Below are 20,304 nucleotides of genomic sequence, written 5' to 3'. Positions count from 1 at the left end.
ATGTTGAGATATAAAATACTTCAATTTAAAGAGCGCCACCTTATGGTCATCACCCGAAATTTTGCACAGAGCCTCAGGGGCTCATGGGGAAGTGGTAAACTGAGTTTCATGTCATTTGGATACACCAATGTGGAGATATGCAGCACTTCCTGTTTAGAACGAAATCTGCAGGAAGTTGCTATTTAATAACTTGAGTATTGTTTGGAATATCGAAATTCTTTTAATAACTTTTTGTCGGGAGGGTCCACAGATGCTGTGTGCAAAGTTTCATGCCAATCGGTGAAATTGCCTGGGAGGAGTTCGAAAAACTAGGTTTGCGACATTTTGCGAATTTGTGAAAAAAAAATGGGGGCAGAAATGGGCGTGGCCTATACCACAAGATTCAGCACAATTCACTGAATGCGTGGATATAAGGTTTTTGAATGTGCGACAAAGTATATGGGAGAGAAAGAGCCAAAACGCACTTTCCTTAATAATAGCGCCACCTAGTGGTGGAAATTCAGGATGACAATAGATTATAAAATTTTTCACTTATATAGGTGTGACTTATATTCCAAGTTTGGTGAGTTTTGGGATATGTTCAGGCAGTGAAAAATGCGATCATATGGGCGGAAGGAAAAAAAAAAAAAAAAAAAAATAAATAATCGTGAGAAAAACAATAGGGACCTCGCAGGTCTGTGACCTGCTCAGGCCCTAATAAACAGCGCAATTTCAATAGGGTCCTCGGACGACTTCGTCGTCGCTCGGGCCCTAATAATAATAAACAGCGCAATTACAATAGGGTCCTCACGGATGACTTTGTCGTCGCTCGGGCCCTAATAAAAATAATAATAATAAACAGCACGATTACAATAGGGTCCTACACGGACGACTTCGTCGTCGCTCGGGCCCTAAATAACAGGCACATAGAAGGATCTGTAATGATGGCAAACCTGGATAGCCCAGATTGTCCTGAAAAAAGAAGATACAGCATGTGTATGCAGCCTTTATAATGATTGTGATATGAGCTTAAAAGTAAAGGCAGTAAAAATACCCCAAAAGGCGTAGGGCCCAAAGAGTTTTAAGCATGTTTAAATGCATAAATTAGCCTAGCGGCTAGCGGATATTTTTCCTCTTCTCATAGCTAAACAGATTACATGCAGCATTATTATTTCTCTTACTCACCGGTGGTTTAAGCCGCTGCATCTCCTGACAGAACAGCATGGTTGAATTTCAGCCTGCATGCACAGTTTTTCAGCCGAACATTGTGAAAACAGAGCAGCTAATGTTGCTAAAGCAAGAAGTTAGCAGAGTGAGATGCTTGTCCAGGCAGGTAACGTTACGTTGTGTTTTATCTCGTAACAGCATTGTTTACATATGCCATGAGCTCTTTCTGTTGTCCTGTATTTTCTGCTGATTTATTCCTGAGTAAATAATGTTATCCTCATGGTCTTACTCCTGGCTGCTTGCCATCTGCCTGCTGCTGTTTGCCGGTGACGCACACTTTAAAAAAAAAATTAAGCCTACGCTAAAGATGACGATATGGATCAATGTTTTCACTTTGCTTCGATGTGATTGGATCATTGATCAGTAAATCGATATATCGATCCAGATCAATGGATTGTTACACCCCTAATAACCAGTGATTGCTGATAAATTCCCACACTTTATTCAAATTCAACAGAAACACAATAAAACTCACTAAAACTGCCATGGTTGGTTAGTCCACTATTGCAGAAATTACCAACTCTAGTTTGGTTAAAATAAATCCTTAATTTGCTGAGTAAGATGTGAAATGATGGATCTATCTGCTGTATTTCCCTGCTGTTTCTCAGGTGATGGCAGAGCAGCGGCTCTCAGTCAGTCTTCAGAGGCAGAAGCAAAATAAAATGACAAAAAAAATGGTGATTTCAATTTTCAGTTTCAATTTTATTTATAAAGCCCAATATCACAAATCACGACAGCTTATGACATCCCTCTGTCCTTTGGACCCTCAGAGCGGATAAGGAAAACCCCCCCCCAAAAACCCTTCAATGGGGAAAAGGTAGAAAATTCAGGAAGAGCAACTGAGGAGGGATCCCTCTTCCAGGACGGACAAACGTGCAACAGATGTCGTACAGAACAGATCAACAAAAGAAATTTACAGTTATCCATATAACAAAATTATACTTAAAGAGAGACAGAGACAGAGAGAGAAATTGAGACAGAGAGAGACCGAGAGAGACAGAGAAACAGATGCAGGGCAGACAGTAATGATAATGGCTTACAACAACATTAATTTTGATAATAATATTATAACAATAACAGCAATTGTGGTAGCATATGTTGTAAGTATATATTAAGATATGATAGTATATGTATGTGACAGTAATAATCATATGTGTATAATAACAGTAGAAGCATGACTAAATATAACAGCAGTAGTAGGAGGAATCAGGCAGGACCACGCCTGCAGCACAACCATGACACACCATCCAGGCATAGCTGCAATGCGAGTTAACCTGCGAGACAGTGAAGCACAAAGGCTCTGGAGAAGAAACAGAGTTAGTGATATGCAGAAAAAGGATGTAAATTTTAGCAAATGAAGAATAACCAACTCTTCAGAAACTAAGGAGAGAGAGAGAAGAGGAGAGAAGGTGCTCGGTGTATTAACTAGGGGCTGGTCCAAGACAAGCCTGAGCCAGCCCTAACTATAAGCTTTATCAAAAAGGAAAGTCTAGTCTTAAATGTGGAGATGGTGTCTGCCCCCTGGACCAAAACAGGAAGATGATTCCACAGAAGAGGAGCCTGATAGCTGAAGGCACTGGCTCCTGTTCTACTTTTGGAGACTTTAGGAACCACGAGTAATCGTGCATTCTCAGAGCGCAGTGTTCTGGTGGGATAATAAGGCACTATGAGCTCTCTAAGATATGACAGAGCCTGGCCATTTAGAGCTTTGTGAGTGAGGAGAAGGATTTTAAATTCAGTTCTCGACTTTACAGGGAGCCAGTGCAGAGAAGCTAAAACAGGAGAAATATGATCTCGTTTCTTAGTTCCTCTCAGTACACATGCCGCTGCATTCTGGATCAGCTGGAGAGTTTTACAGATTTATTAGAGCTAACTGATAATAATGAATCGCAGTAATCCAGCCCAGAAGTAACAAATGCGTGGACCAATTTTTCTGCATCTTTTGGGGACAAGATAGGCCTAATTTTAACAATATTACGCAGATGAAAGGACTCAGTCCATGAAGTTTGTTTTATATGGGAGTTAGAAGACAGATCCTGATCAAATATTACTCCGAGATTTCTTGTGGTAGTGCTAGAGGCCAGAGCAATGCCATCCAGAGAAACTAAATATTTGGATAGAGAGTTTCTGAGGTGTTCTTCAGTTTTGTCTGAATTCAACATAAGGAAATTGGAGCTCATCCAGGTGTTTATGTCTTTAAGGCATGTTCGAAGTTTAGTTAATCGATCTGTTTCTTCTGGCTTTATCGATAGATATAGTTGTGTATTATGTGCATAACAATGAAAATTTACAGAGTGATTTCTAATGATGTTACCTAAGGGAAGCATATATAAAGTGAATAGAATTGGTCCGAGCACAGAACCTTGTGGAACTCTGAAACAATACTAGCCAACTGTAAAAAATATTTGACCAATAGTTAAACTGCAGTCTTCTGCACATCTCTGACCAAGAGAGGAGTAAAACTTTCATGGATAATAATGCACAGACCGGCTCTCTCTGGCTTGTAGTTGATGACAGCCTCCATCAAAAACTGCACACACTGAAATTCATTGCAGCAGAGTGATTCTGTTTCTGTTGGTATCAGAAGGTAGTTTTAGCAAAGGCACCAAAAGTCATTGTTTGCTCTCAGCAGCTCAGGTTCTGGATGGTCCCCTGTCGGCGGTGCACTCTTGTACAGTTCAGCTGCAGCCTCAGCCGCTCTCCGCTGCATTTCTTCAGGTGGCCTACCTGTATATCCAAGTTGACAAATACACTGTAAAAAATACATCCATAGTCCTCTGCACTCATAATAAATGATACCATTTTAGTGAACATGCAGTTAGTTTGCAAAGCATGACAAGAAAGAAGATTTGTTTTTGGATGCATGCACACCCCCTGGACACCTGGAGGTCGAGACTAGAAATACAAGTGAAATAGCCTGTAGTTCTTTCGAGTACCACTAACATCAGCGATTCATGGGAGAACAGCAGATTTTGAAGTAGCCTCCAGATACACAGAGAGCACTATAAAAACATCTTTTATGTCACTTTATACCCCAAATTTGGATAGATGAAGTTAATGTTGGAGTTGTTAAACCCAAGTCAGTGCCTATGACTGAGCCTGACACTTAATTTGAGTTGTCCCTTCCTGTGTCTGCTGCCCTCAGGACATACGTTTTGCATCACTGGTGGTAAAGATCCGAGAATAGAAAAAGTTTGGCTTGAGTATTTTTCTAAATCAATCCAGCAGTTTTAGTCTCTGGTGTGTAATGAGCATTATAGCCTCACAGCGCCGCTGACGGAGCTCCACACTTTAACACTTTTAGTGTTGTTGTGTCGTTGTACTGCTCTGTCACTCTGCAAAAGATCAATAAAAATAATCTCATCTTGTCCTCAGGTTCTAACAGTCCAGTGGGAACAGGTTAAAACACACACACACACACACACACACACACACCTTAATCCAGAGGTGTGAGTGTGTGGCTCAGAGTCGATGTAAATTCAGAGGACATGAATATGGATTTGTTGACAGAACTGCAAGACAATGACTGTGTGTGTGTGTGGGTGTGTGTGTGTGTGTGTGTGTGAATGTGTATGTATTTTTTGTACATGATACATAAGCGTGAGGACATTTTGGATAGTCCTGACTTCTTTGTAGACCTGTTTGATGGTTAAGACAGAATTTGTTCTTAGGTAAGAACAAATCCTATGAACACTCAGGAGTACTCTTACGCACATTTCAGTGCCGACATGTGGGCACATTGGTTGTGTTGTCTTCTTTTGTGCAGTTAATTAAAATACAATATTACAGTGATATTTATTTATTTTATATTTTGGTAATTTACAGAGCATTTTTTTATTTCAAAAATAAATTAAATACTAACACTTTAACATTAATCAAGTATATTGGAAACCATGCCATCAGTTAGTAATCCCAGCCTATTTATATGTGGCATTTCTCCATCCAAGGCCTGCAAAAACAATGGCATATATATTGTTGCTGCGAGAAATTGCTGATCGTGCCCTACAGAGGATGTGCATCTTGACGCAATGATGGGACCAGACTGCAGGCTCGCTGTTCAAGTTCGGGCGCAATTAATTGCCCATTTGTGAATAAAGTTGCATTAATATTACAATTTGAATCTAACAGTCTGATTTTTTTTTTTTTAACTAAGTGTATCACTTCAAAAAATGAGGACAGACCAGTTTCAGTGCACATCTTTATTTTTTAAAATTCTCATTAATTTCTTTAAGTGTACTGGACATGGTTGCAAGTGTTGAGGCAATCTTATGGAGCGTGTCAGCTATCTTTTCTTAATTGTCCAACACCGCTTCCGAACTCAGGCTTGGAGTGGCATGGGACCGAGTGCGCGTGGAGGTACTGCTGCAGGAGGGTTCTGGTTCTGTTGCAGGTTGGCTCTGCGGGACTTCATCTGTGAATAAATGATAAATCAAACCATATTGTTGCGACCCTCAGTCTAATACTAAGACATATTTTGATCTTACACACACACTATGGTAAACTCCTGCCTTTAGGACACAGGTTTTCAATAAAGGTATTATTTCAGAAAAAAAAAAAATTACCTTCCGATTCCTCTGGAGTAGCAGCCACACAGGGAGGGGATGAAAGCATTGCCTCGGGGCCCAGGTCTATATCCATGAATTGTTTGTGTATACACCACAGAGCTTATCAGATGATGCAGCCTCCCAGTCTCCTCTATGTAGTGTTAGCCTCCTTAGCTCAACACCGGCATCTTGTTACCATTCATCCATGTCTCAGTGAACACAAGGACACAGCAGTCCCTCACTCCTCAGTGAGTGGATCTCCATTGTCGGATGTAATCCATTTCGTGTCCAGCGAGTGGACGTTCGGCAGAAGGCTGCTGGGAACAGCTGGTTTGATGGGGTTAGCTGTTAGCATAGAGCTTACCCATCCGTGCTTCCGCGTCCTGTCACAGCGCTGCCGGCGTCTTCCCTTCAGGACAGCTCCAGGCGAAACCATGGTCATCTCAGCTTACTAGTTTATATCGACAAGCGTCCCTGTTACTAGTTTATATCCACAAGCCTCCCTGTTACTAGTTTATATCCACAAGCCTCCCTGTTACTAGCATATTTGTTGTCTCACAGACTCAGAGGTAGAGGGTGTGGGGGGGGATGTTACGCGAGCGGTTAGGTCTGTCGGAGGCCTCCACATGGGGAAGACAGACAGGGCAGGAGAAAACTCCGACCAATCATTGCATTCAGTCCAAATGCAGTGATTGGTCGGAGTTTTTGTAGAACCATATGAGATAATTATGAGTTTTCATCTCTGGTGGAATTCACTTACATTTCAGTGTGCTATCAGCTTATTAATAGCATTTTAACCTAAACAAAGGAAAGTGTAAAATTTCCAGAAAGGTAAGTGTTGCTTTAAATAAATAAAACATTATAGTGATTTAGATTTTTCCCATAGCCTACCTGAGAGTGCCTGAGTGATTTTTTTCCTGCGGCTGATTTCCTGCAGCAGTACCTCCACCTCTGAACTACCAACGTTTTTTTTTTTTTTTTTTTCTCTTTACCTGCTGCACTCCAATTGATTTACTTTTTGCTTTGGGCATTTTGTTGTTGCTGTCAGAATTGAGCACAGGAGGCTGGACCCAAAGGCACGACCAGATAGACACGTTCAAAGTTAACACAGACAGTTTATTTAACACTTCAAAAATACTGAATAGGGGTTCCTGGGGAGCTGGCAGGCCCAAAGGAAACAGGCTGGGGATCCAGCAGGAGGGGTCAGACGAGACCTGTTGGTCAGGCAGGCAGAGTCAGAACCAGGAATCCAGAGAGTAATGCAGAGGTACAGACTAGAGACAGGCAGAGGACGGCAGGGTCAGAACACAGGTTGGGCAGGAATTTTGGCAGAGGTACAGATGAGGAGCAGATGAAACAGGGTTACCGTGAGAGCAGGCAGGATCATACACAGGATGAACAGGGAACTGGCAACTGTACTGACAGGGAACAGGCAGGTCTCAGGAAACGGGTCACAAACAGATCTCTCACAGGAAGGCAGGCAGAAAATGCTGGTAAGTATCTCTCTCTGGAATCGATAACAAACTGGCAACGGAGACAGGGGAACAGCAGCAGGGCATATATACTGCAGGGAGGCAGGTTAACGAGACACAGGTGAAACACATTAGGGAGGAGGGAGGCAATCACACAGGAGGAAGTAAAGACACCAGACATGACACAGGAGGGATAATACCAAAAGGAGCCTCAGGGTGGAGCCGGTGGAACTCAGCAATGAGGTCAGGGTCCAGGATGTGGGAGGAGGGGACCCAAGAACGCTCCTCGGGACTGTAACCCTCCCAGTCCACGAGGTAATGGAACCCACGGCCGCGGCGACGAGATGCCAGGAGCCGCCGGACCGTGTAGACAGGGCCCCCCTCAATGAGCTGGGGGGGAGGTGAGGGTCGGGAAGCGGGAACCAGGGCACTGTCCCTGGCAAGCTTGACCTGGCCGACATGGAACGCAGGATGCACTCTCATGGCACTGGGGAGCTTCAAATGAACAGTCACTGGATTAATCACTTTGGATATGGGAAAAGGTCCAACAAACCTGGGAGCCAGTTTCCTATTCTCCACTCACAGGGGGAGGTTCTTGGTGGAGAGCCAGACACGTTGTCCACTCTGGTAGGCCGGCGCAGGGGCACAGCAACGGTCAGCCGCCTTCTTGTAGCGTTCCGAGTTATGCATCAGGGTACGACGAGCACGGTTCCAGGTCCGCTGGCACCGCCAGATCAAGGCCGTCGCCAAGAGGCCACTGACCTCACGCTCCACGCAGGAAAGGCAGGTGGTTGGTACCCGTAGACAACATGAAAGGGAGATAGACCCATGGAGGAACATGGCAGGGAGTTGTGGGCGTATTCTACCCAGATGAGCTGGCGGCACCACGAGGACGGGTTCTGGGTAGCCAAACATCGGAGACTGGTTTCCAACTCTTGGTTTAACCTCTCCGTCTGGCCATTGGTCTGCGGATGGTGGTGTCATTGAGACCTCGGTAATCAATACAGGGACGTAGAGACTTGTCCTTCTTGTCCACAAAAAAGAAACCGGCGCCAGCAGGTGAAGAAGAGGGGCGAATGAGACCAGCAGCCAGGGACTCCTCGATGTACTTGGACATGGCGGTGGTTTCGGGTCCTGAGAGAGAGTATAGCCTCCCCTTGGGAGGGGAAGTCCCGGGGTGAAGGTCGATGGCGCAGTCATAGGGTCTATGAGGGGGGAGAGCAGTAGCCCGAGACTTATTGAAAACATGTTACAGGTCATGATAACTAGAGGGTACCTTATGGAGCGCAGGGAAATCCTTTTCCAGGTCCACAGGTTCACCAGGAGGCACCAGCGAGGAGACTTCGGGCAGCGATGACTGAAGCAGGGAAACCACCCCACAGGCCCCGGAGCAACGAGGACCCCAGGCTAGGATCCGTCCTGTTTCCCAGTCCATATGAGCGTTGTGCAGAATGAGCCACGGGTGGCCCAGGATGAGCGGATGCATAGGGGAGTGATACACATAAAAGGTTAAAAGTTCTGTATGCTGATCAGGGAACCTGAGAGTGAATGATTGAGTCCGGTGGGTAACTCGGCAGATGACCCTTCCATCGAGAGCGCAGGCAGGTGGAGACCCAATCTCTTGGCTAGGGAGGAGTCAATAAGGTTAGCGTCAGACCCTGAGTCGACAAACATGGGTTGCTGGAGAGAAACAGAGGGCTCACCAGTACCCTCTCTCTCACTGGTGAGCCTGAGCTTTTAATGGACACGAAGCAATTCGGTGACCCTGTTCATGTAGAGGCAGATAATGTATCATTTTATACCAAAGGTGAAAAATAAGGCCAGTTACACTAGGTTTAGGAAGCAGCTGGTCAAATATCAGATTTGGCAGTAAAAAGGACCCATAAGAGGTGTTTTGATAATATGAGTATTTGTGCGTACGTCAAGCCTTGGGAGGTCAAATGAAGTAGAACATTCTGGATTAGGGTGACCTGACTGTTGGAACAGATGTGCCAAGTTTCGCAATAGGAACGGTTGTTTATGCCAGAGAGACAAAGGAGACAGGAAATATTGACGCACGAAGTCCAGCTCTAGGAATAAGTAGGAAATCAGGAGAACTTTAGATTTACAGGAAATACGACCCAAGCGTGTTCACACACACATACACACACATGCACATGAATGAGAAGACGCCCATTATAAAAGCATTTGAAGGGTGATTGTTCAGGGCTGTTTCGCTGTTTCCATCTGTTTTGCTGTGTAGACTAGTATACTGTTGTATGCTAAAGTTCTGCGATTAAAGTAACCCCGCTGGCTGTAACTTTTCTCCGTGGTTCTCCAAGTCTCTTCATTTCAGTATTTGCTGAAGTTGAGCATTTTCCTTACTTTCACCGCAGTAGAGACAGAGTCCCCCCCTCATCTGGCGTTGGCGCTTCTTAAGAAAAGCTTAAGAAAGAATCTAAGAAGATTCTTAAGAAGATTTTGGTGAATGAGGCCCAATGTTCTTAACTTCTCCAGCAATGGGAGAGAATTCAGAGGAGAAGCAGAGTGGTGCCTGCCTGGTGCGGAGGAGCGCTTGGATTTGTCCAAGAGACTTAAAACATGGGTGAGGGGCTACACAACAGACAAAAGTACCTTCTTTACAAGACTAGATTTTATTTCATCATGTCCTGCAGCAGAATTTTTCATATCCAATATAATGTCATGTACCTTTTTAGAGGTGGGGGGATACTGCTCACTGATATTCATCAAGAGGGATTCATTTCTACTCTCTATATTTTTAGCTAAGGAAGGACCGATATTTACAAAGAAATCATTGAAACCATTTGTTATGTCAAAAATATTAGTGAAATTTCTCACCCCATCAGATAATTGACATGGGATAGTAGTGGAGGCTTTTTTCTTATACAGTAATTCATTAATGAGGTTGCATGTGTTTTTTATATAATTACGGGATTGTACAATTTTCTTCTTAATAGTAATTTTTTTTTTTTTTTTTTGCAGTAATTTTGTGAAATCATTCTTAGATTTTTTATAAACATCACTATTAAATGGGATGGGGCTAACAACACATTTTTTGTATATAATTTATTCTCTTTAATTGAAGATCATTATAGACCTGGCATGATCCAGGGTATTTTAGGCTTGCAGTTCCCTTTTATTTGAACAAGTGGAAAACATTTATCAAATATGTAATTAAATATATAATATTTCAATATTTCATGTGCCAACATGCACAATACAAGGACACTAAATCTAAAGCAACTAAATGGAATTCAGCCATCTGCTATTTTATCATTTACACCTTTGCTTTTCATACTGTGATGCCGAAATATCTTGACTAATCCTCTGATTAGCTTATGAGCTAAAAACTCAGAACTGACTGGTTAACAATGCAGAAAATAATCCTCTGATTGGATAATGACACTGACTGACTAATTACAACCTAGAAACATTTTAGTTACTGATAATCAATAACATTTATCTTGTAACTCACCTGCTGACATGTTAATGGCAGTGGAACTTACCTGCTAATTGATTAACTATGCAGGAACTAACCAACTGATTGATAATGGAGAAGGAATGTACTGATTGATGTAATGTAAAAAGTAAGCCTCTGATTGGTTAATGACCCAGTTACCAACCACTGATTGGTTAACAATGCAAAAAGTAGACCTCTGATTAGTTAATGACCCTGCTACCAACCCCACTGGTGGTGACTGGTTAGTGTTGCAATAACTAAACCTAAACCTCTGATTGGTTAATGACACTCTCACCTCACTGGTAACAACACAGCTGCACTTCTTGTTTAATGGTGGAGACAGAACCAGTAGTTTAATTCTTTAAAAACAGACGTTCCATGGACAGCCACAGGAGTTTGTTGTTTTGCTTGATCCTGCTTTAATAAACCTAGAGCATTCATTTTTTTGCAGCAGAAAGCTAAGGCTTCTGTCTTCCCTGTCATTACATTGTTACCTAATCTTACCTTACCTTACCTTACCTTAGGTGTGGTGTAAAAGTAGCATTTTGCAGTAATTATGCTGGAATTTCCCTGTAATGGCTGTGGGAGACCATTGTTTGCATAATCCTGGATATATCATCTAATATCAATATATCAATCTTTGTAGCAGAACGCTGAGGCTACTATCTTCCGTGTCATCACGTTGTACCCTTGCATTGACGTCATCATGTTATATTATGTGTGGTGCAAAACCATACAAAAACATGCGGTGGCACCAGAGGAATAAATTATAAATCCATTACTGTGCCTTTGCACTCTGCTCACAAAAACGGGCATTTCTTAAAAAGGAAATAACATGAATAGTTTCAATAACTTATGGAGTGTTAAGATAGATTTTGTTTATGTATCATTATTCAAAAATCTTTTGAATCAATGTGTTTTATTTATTTTAGAAAATCTAAAAAATCTAAAACCTCTGATTGCTTATTGACGCTTTGCCATCTGATTGGTTAAGAATGCAGAAACCAAATTCTCTCATTGGTCTTGTGTTTTCAGGCCTTGTTGCAGAATCTGGAGTTTCCTTCTTTGATGTGGTGAAGAGAGCACCGGAACCACAACTGGTTGCCACCCCGCATCCTACTGCACAGGAGGTACACACACACACACACACAAACACACACACTGCTGCTGTTCCTTAGCAGTGTAATTAGCATTTATTAAATTAGTCACAATGTGCATGTGTGTTTTCTTGGTTTATGGAGCTTCATATTTCCCTGCGGTGTGTCCTCCCACACACACACACACACACACACACACACACACACACACACACACACAGTGTCATGTTTTGGCATTTTGCTTGGCTCATCACTCGAGAGGTTATGAAGTATAGTGTGTGGGCGGAGATGATCTGCAGGCCTTTAAGCCTCTATATAAAAGTGGTAATGAGAGAGACGTGGGTATTAACTCTGCCCTCATTCAAATCACCCTAACTCTAGTTTTATTTAACAGTAAAATAACTTCAAGTTTTAATTTCAAACTTTTAACGAACATGGAAGGGTCAATTGTGACTAGCATTCACAAGAAGCAGGAAAGAATCAGTCTAACTTTGCAGAAAATGTCAGCTGTTTAATCAGGATAAACATTAAAGGGATAGTGCACCGAGAAATGAAAATTCAGCCATTATCTACTAGGGCTGCACGATTCTGGAAAAAAATGAGAATCACAATTTTTTGGCTCATAATTGAGATCACGATTCTCTCACGATTTTTGTCAACATAAAGATTTATTGTGCTTATTTCCTGATGCAAAAGGAAAAGTAACAAAAATTATAAATAAATAATAAAAAAATATCATTAAATAACAAAACCTATGATTGTGCTTGATACAAGAGACACAAGGCACATAAACTCTGGTCAGCAGAGAGGGAACACTCCTGTTTTTAGCTTAAATGCAGCAGCTGACAGCCTGACACTGACCGTAAAAACAATAAACTTTAGTCTCTTATTTTAACAATAATATCAATGTTGAACAACATTTTTCTGAGGTAGGTATTCCAGGCCTGGAATTAAGTCATTTTAGGGCAAGGCCACTTTGGCCTTTGATAAATACAAATTTATTGGGGCATCACGGCCAAAATGTGGGGCACCAAAGGCCAAAACCAATGGCGCAGTAACAATATGTGCTAATTACATTGAATGAAGACAAAACAATATATGTGTTGAAAAATAGTTCTGAGTTTATTAAAACTGTAAACTGAACATTTGACTTTTCCACATTCCACAAAATGCTGTGTGATAAATGTTATTAAAATTAGATTAAAACGTGAACAATTCATAATATTCATTGTTATTCTTATGATAAAATAAAGTCTAAATGGACTAAGGAAGATCAAAATTAAACGTTTCAACACCATGCATTTGACAGGAGTATTCACCTAACACAGCCTACATATCTTTAATTATATAATTATTTATATGTCTCTATGTATATTTTTACATAAATTCCCAATATTTTATTTACCTTTAAAATAAATCCTCTTCCTTCATTTAATTTGACAGTGTTTATTGTATTGTATTATATGTATTAATTCTCTACAGGATCTTGTATGTTCTTTAATGTGTGTTCAATTTATTAAAACAAAAAAAACAACAACAAAAAAAACGTTTTGGTGAACCCTGCAGCAAAGTGAACCCTCTTTCTCAGAGAGGATCTTTGCCTCCCAGTTTGTTCCTGGCGGCAGAGCAGAGTGAACCGTCTTTCTTCTCAGAGGATCTTTGTCCCATGAGAGCAGGCAGCTACTCTCCGTGTCCACAGTATAAACAACTTTCGCTGGCAATTTGACAGTCACTAGAAGCACATTATGACCCTCTGTAAAAGTTTCTGTGTGGTACCTGTGTTGTACATGAGCTAACTTTAGCGGCTAAGGACTGAGAGGCTGTCCGGTGTGTGTGTGTGTGTGTGTGTGTGTGTGTGTGTGTGTGTGTGTGTGTGTGTCTGTCTGTCTGTCTGTCTGAGGAGGGTCAGTACGTTAACTTGCCGTAGCCTTGCTGTTTGTCATATTAATGTTATCGTCGGCAGCCCTGAATAGCTTGTAAAGCTTTAGCATAGTTAGTTAACACATTTGTTATCAGCCCATGTGTTTACTGCTACAGAAAATTAATAAATCTTTGGTTTATTTGCACAACGTCGCCTCTCTGCCGTCTTTTATCACGCTTGCTAACGCTAAGTTAACTTTACCAGCAGATCTGTATGAGGCATAAACTGAGGCTACAGATAGCAGTGTGTTTCCCCCTTGTCTCGCTCCTTTCCAAACTGCTGGCTGGCTGTTGCTCTGCATCACGTGGTATAACGCTGCGTCGTTGGGAGCGCTTGTTTTCATGCAGATGATGTCCCGACTCCCGGCACGGGTGGGGCCAGCAGAATCGCCGTCATTGAAAAATTAGATTGCATATGCATATTACGATTAATCTGCCGCAGAATCGAGCACTGGAAACCTGGTGGTGTAGTTGTTTCAAATGCAAAGCAATGCCAATGGATGAGGAAAGTCTTTGCTGCTCAGACGGGGAATTGGCGATGCCTGCACTTGAGAATCTGGACATCAGTACTGACGAGACTGCTGCTCTTCAGAGACCGTGCATCACCGATCACCCTGAGCGCGCACACATGAGCGCGGAGCACAGAGAAGCAGTCCAAGCTACAGGCTACAATGAGGCTAAAAACAGAGCTGAAATGACATTTTTCGAAACAACTTTATATGTCGGGGCTTCAGGACACTTGGATCACTACGGATGAGCATGTTGGAGATATTCTGTGGTTTCAATTTTGTGTTTTTGGACATTAGTCTGGGGCGCCGTCAGCTATTAGGTGTACTAGCCGCTCCCCCTGCCGATCTCCGCAAGGGATGTGAGGATTCTAAAACTTCACCAGGGCCTCCATCGGCATATGGGTGAGTAGATAATGGCTGAATTTTCATTTTTGGGTGCACTATCCCTTTAAAAGGTATAAACCTGAAAACACAACAGTGCTGTGTGTCTGTTTTTAGATAATACAAAACAAAGGATTGGCCATCTGTCATGAATTTTCCCATACTATGAGCACTTTATGGACTTCTTGTCCATGTTGGCTTCAACAGCTGAGACTGAAAGTTCAAGCTTCTCTGTAAGATGTAAATTTGAGCGTCTTCTATAAAGTGGTGCTGGGATAATGTCGCATTTTACCACCTCCGGTTCCCTTGTCTTGAATTCAGTGGCTAAATGTCATCAAGTGAACATGACCTGGAGTTCCTTTACTTAATAAAAAGAAGACAGAAGTTAACTCAAAATATAGCTGGCATTAGTGCCACAAATGTGGAAAAATAATTAGCGCATGGTCCACTAGCATAATGCTAACATATAATGGAAATCTTCATAGACGCGCTAACAGAAATTAGCAATGGCACCGCAACGGCATTACAATGACAAACAATAAAGTGCAAGTGAGCATCTCTACATAACATAAGCAAATAAACTCAGAGCAATACATTTGTACTTACAGACATATGTTTCCTGTGCTCTATTTGTCAAGACCTGAACTGAGTGAGAACCCAAAAGCAGACTCAGTAGCATGGAAGAGTTCAGCCAAAGAAGGTTTATTTCAATAACTAGCAGGCAGAGGTGTCCAAAACGTAAGGCAAACTCCAAAGTCCAAAAAACAAGCAAAAGTCAGAAGATAGAGCTAAGGTATCCAAATCACAGGGCTAAGGCAAAGTCAAAAGGGTAAACAGTCAGAACACGAGGGATCAAAGGCTGAAACGCTGTCACTGGGGAACAAGACGAACTGGCACAGACACATGAGGGAGGTGAGCTTATGCTGCATTCTATTGGTAGCCGGAACCGGGATTGATACGGTTTCAAGTCCGGAAAAGTACAAAAGAACACCCGTTCTACCTGGAGGTCTCGTCATCAAACTCGGGCAAGGTCCAGGTAGACCGAGTCAGTAGAATTGATGTTACGACGAAGATGGCTGTGCACATTGTGAATGGTAAACAAAGTTATTTGTCCTCGTATATACTGTTTAATTAAGCGTTTGTGTTGTAAAAATCATACAAGTACTTTGCAATGGCATTTCTATTTCCACTGTTGATTTGTGTTGGAAAAAAAGTCTGTGCAAGCCCGTTGTAGCCTAAAGTCGTTTAACCAGCAAAGTCTCCGTTGCTCAGCAACCATGCAAACAAAAACAAACTTACGGTGCGCCGCCATGTTTTCTGGACTGTTGCAATGAAACGCTTTCAGATCAGACGTGTCATATGGTCATATAAATCCGACAAGGAATGACCGGCCTGGATTGCCAAACAAATGTGGCATTATATACACTAGGAGGAGGAGAGCCAATCAGACACAGGTGCAACACGTTAGGGGAGGGGCCAGTAATCACAGTGGCAGGAAGGAAGACAAAGACAGGATGTGAAGGGTCCTGAAATGAGACAGAACAGGTGAGTATCAAAATAAAACAGGAAGTGCATGAAAACAAAACAATAACTTGACCTAAGAGCTGGATCAAGACAGGCGGCACATTAATTATTAATGTGTGTGTATATATATATATATATATATATATATATATATATATATATGTGTGTGTGTGTAAAAAAAAATTTTTTTTTGAACTTTTAAAAAATGCCATGGGCAACTCCCTGCACTTTTCCTTTTCATCTGCTGTTCATTGTTGTACTCATTTACTGTTCAGTGTCTTACTTATTACAGTACTTTAAACCTCAGGGAGTACTTTTATATTTTTCCATTCATTTTTTTACTTGTCAAAGTTTTTTCTCAAAGTGCTGCTGGCAGCTCCCTGTACTGTTTCATTGGAAAAGTTCTCAGAACAAATATATGCTTATTAATTGCATTTGAATGTAGTGCTTTGTCAGTGTTTATTTTTTTAATTCTGCGTCAACTATGATTTTTACAGCAGACATATATGGGTTGTAAATATCAGCTATCAGTATTTCTGTTTCATAATAATCGGTATCGGCATCGGCTCTGAAAAAACCATATTGGTCGATCCCTAGTCCATGATGTGCTGATCAAAAGTGAGCATGTTGTCCAATGTTACTCCGAGGTATTTAAAACTGTCCACTGTTTCAACTGTTTGGTTATGGACGACAATTGGGTGCTGTGGTGAAGGGGGACTGACTATCAACTCAAGTAGTTGTCCTCACACCACTGAGTGAAGTGTGTGACTGTGGTGTGGTATTCAAAGATGGAGTTGCTGTCTGTGAGTAGGGCGAGGATGGCTGTGTCGTCGGAGTATTTTAAGTATTTTGTGGTGGGTGATGGGCTGATGCTGTCATTTGTGTAGAATGTGTACAGGAAAGGACTTAGCACGCAGCCCTGCGGTGCTCCGGTGTTGATGGTGAGGGGAGGAGATGTGGTTTAAGCCACCCGCACTACTTGTTACCTGTTGATGAGGAAGTTGTGGATGAGGTGAATCAGTCGGGTGGGGATGTTGAGGTGGTGCAGCTTCTGGATCATCAGGTGCCTCTGGATGCAGTTAAAAGCAGAGCTGAAGTCCACGAAGAGTATCCGGGCAGTGTGGCCTGGGGAATCCAGGTGCTGCAGGAGGAGGTGCAGCAGGCAGGCTACAGCATCCTCAGTGCCCCTCTTAGCCTTGTAGGCGAATTGGAGGGGGTCCAGTGGCGGGTTGACAGCTGGCAGGATGGTGTTCAGCAGCAGCAGCTTCTCCAGGCGTTTCATGATTATGGATGTTAGGCCAACAGGTCGGTATTGGTTGAGTTCAGTGGGCCGTGGCTTCTTGGGGACAGGGATTATGGTAGCCATTTTCCAGATGGAGGATATGGTGGCAGTGAGGTAGGCTTCGCTGAGAAGTGAATGAAGAATGGTTGAAAGCTCTTGAGCACAGTTCTTCAGCACCCTTGCGGAGATGTCGTCGGGACCCGGGACCTGCTGAGCTGACGCCTCACGTCTTCCACAGTGAAGGTGGACGGTTTATCTGGGTCTGGTGGGGGGAGGGCTCTCAAAAGTTTTACACATTCCTCTGAAAAGTCCTGCTTGTCAAAACGGGCGTAGAATGCATTAAGTTCTCTAACAAATAGTACCGGGTCTGTTAATGCACGTGTGGTGGCTTTGGATTCACATCCTGTTAATGTCCGTACTTTCTGAAATGCATGTTTTGTGTTCATGTTAGAGAACCCGTTTTCCAGTCTGTCCTTATATTTCAGTTTTGCCCTGAGTACGTCGTTTTTGATATTGCGGTTTGCTAATTTCAGTTTAACCCAATTTTTTCTCTGAAGGCTTTGTGTTTTTCTCTAAGGCACTGTTTTATTTGGGGGGTGATCCATGGTTTAGAGTTGGGAAATTTCCTTATTGTTTTGACAGGGATGCACGTACTGATACAAAAGTTTACGTAGTCCGTAATGACCGAAGCTCTGTCTTTCAAATTACTATCAAAAATGTCCCAGTCAGTGCAAGCCAAGGAGCCTTGGTGGCAGGTGATAGCATCCCTTGACCACTGCAGGGTGCTGTGGCATTGTGGCTTATGTTATTTCAGTTGTTGTCTGTACAGCGGAAGTATGGAGATGATGTTATGGTCAGCAGCTCCAAGCAGTGGATACGAATGGGCACGAAAAGCAATGGCAATGTTGCCATAGCACATGTCCAAGATGTTTGCCCCTCAGGTGGGGATGTCCAGATACTGTTGGAATGATGGTAAAACACAGTCCAGCCTGCAGCTGTTAAAGTCCTCCAGAATGAACAGCGCTGGGTGCTATGTAAACACAGCTGACCACAACAGCAGGGAACTCCCAGGGAAGATAGTAGGGATGGAGGGACACAGTCAATATCTCCAGGTCAGGTATGCACAACTTTTGATGTACTTTCATGTTGTTGCGCCACCTGTTGTTGATGTACAAGCACACCCCACCGCTACACATCTTCCCTGACTGCGCGGTTCTGTTCTGACCTGATTATGGTGAAGTTGTCCAGGTTGACTTCTGTGTCCGACACTGACTGGTCCAACCTCTGACAGGGCGATGATACAAGTGTCCCTGAAGGCTCTTTCCAGTCAGCACCTGGCGTGTAGCAAATCCATTTTATTGCGGAGTGAATGGACATTTGCTAGGATGATGGAAGGGAGAGGAGGTTTAAACAGACATTTTCAGATTCTGCTGCGAATACCTCCACGTCTTCCTATTTTCCTCGGCTGAAGCTCTGGTGGTAGCACCACATCAGGCTTGACGTTACCTAGCAACGAGGACCGGTGTAGTAGGAGCTCATCGCAGCTATAAGTGAGTAACCTGTCACCGGTGTCTGTCAGATGTGCGAGGTTCAGATCAGCCACGCCATTAGGATTACAGCAATAATGATTGCCTTGTAACGATGGATCATTGTTCATCCAGCCAAGTGTAACTTAACATTCAACACATAAGTAGCACAAAAACGAACATGAACACAAACACTCACAGACGCGTCAAACTGAGTACAGGCCGTGCTGTTGCAGCAGAGCATGCGCCATGACCAGTTGGACTGGAGGGAGGGAGCAAAGGAGTCTCAGGGGCTTGTTTGCGAGTGATGATAGAATGGAGCATGAGATAGATTGACAGTTTGGTGCGGCATCTGCAGTGATGCAGGCGCTGCACCACATTGTCGTGGTGGAGAGAGGGCTGAGCCTGAAGGTGAAGCTTTCAATTTACTGGTCCATCTACGTCCAACTCTCACCTGTGATCATGAGCTTTGGGTAGTGACTGAAAGAATAAGATTACAGAACAGGAACTTCTGGTTATGGAGGCTTAGTGAACGGTCGGGTCAATTCAGTCCTCCGGTATATTTTGAGATTTTGTTACGAGTAAGGCCATTTTAATAGCTCTGGTGAAACACAAGTGAACACGATGGCGACACGGGGAGCCCGTGGACAAGGAAACCAGGAAAAGAAGCTGACCAACAACCCAAAGGACTCTAAAGTGCCAGCCCCGGCTAACAATGAGCCTGAACTAACGATGGCTGCTAACGACATGCTACAAACATTGGAGCCACCCAGCGTGGTTAACCGGCGAAATGCAAAAGTTTGCAGCAACAATTCAAACTTCCATCACGACCCAGCTACACCAAGTAGATGCCGCACTGGAAAAGATGAGTGAAGCCATACACTCGACAAACATGAAAGTTATCACGCTTGAAGCTGAGGGCTCCGAGTACGAAGCCGCCGTTGTAGATCTACGCCAAGGGAGCAGAAACACCAGAAAGATGTGATGGAGCTGAGAGACAAACTGGATGATTATGAGAATAGACAGCGCCGCAAGAACCTGAGTATTGCGGGATGTCCACTAGGAGTAGAAGGGGCCAGTGCCATGGATTTTCTGGAAAAATGGCGGCCGGAGATCTTGGGACTCTCTGGCCCGATAGAGATAGAGAGAGCCCACCGCACACTGCAGAGGCGCCCAAGCGAGCAGGGACCGACCCAGAGCCTTCGTTCTCAAACTTCTCCACTACAGAGATGTGATACTAGACACCGCTCGCAAGAAGGGACAACTGAGGTATGGCAACTCCAAGATTATGATATTCCCCGACTTCTCACCCATGCTACACCAAAAGAGGATGGCTTTTACTCCCTTGAAAAAACAGCTCCGACAGGCTGAAGTGAAGTACGG

The 20,304-nt window shown here is 43.1% G+C and overlaps 1 protein-coding gene across 1 annotated transcript in view; it reads left to right on the top strand.

Annotated features, from left to right (window-relative positions):
- Positions 1–20,304, top strand: part of xylb (xylulokinase homolog (H. influenzae)) — a 195,252-nt gene that overhangs the window by 119,572 nt on the left and 55,376 nt on the right. Inside the window, exon 18 of the mRNA XM_033639227.2 lies at positions 11,718–11,812. Within this exon, the coding sequence (XP_033495118.1) occupies positions 11,718–11,812 (95 nt within the window). The remainder of the gene's footprint in view (positions 1–11,717; positions 11,813–20,304) is intronic.

The sequence above is a fragment of the Epinephelus lanceolatus genome, chromosome 20 (assembly GCF_041903045.1).
Source record: "Epinephelus lanceolatus isolate andai-2023 chromosome 20, ASM4190304v1, whole genome shotgun sequence".
Classification (NCBI taxonomy): Eukaryota; Metazoa; Chordata; class Actinopteri; order Perciformes; family Serranidae; genus Epinephelus; species Epinephelus lanceolatus.
The sequence above is the reverse complement of the archived record's forward strand: the minus strand, read 5'-3'. Positions and strand labels throughout refer to the sequence as shown.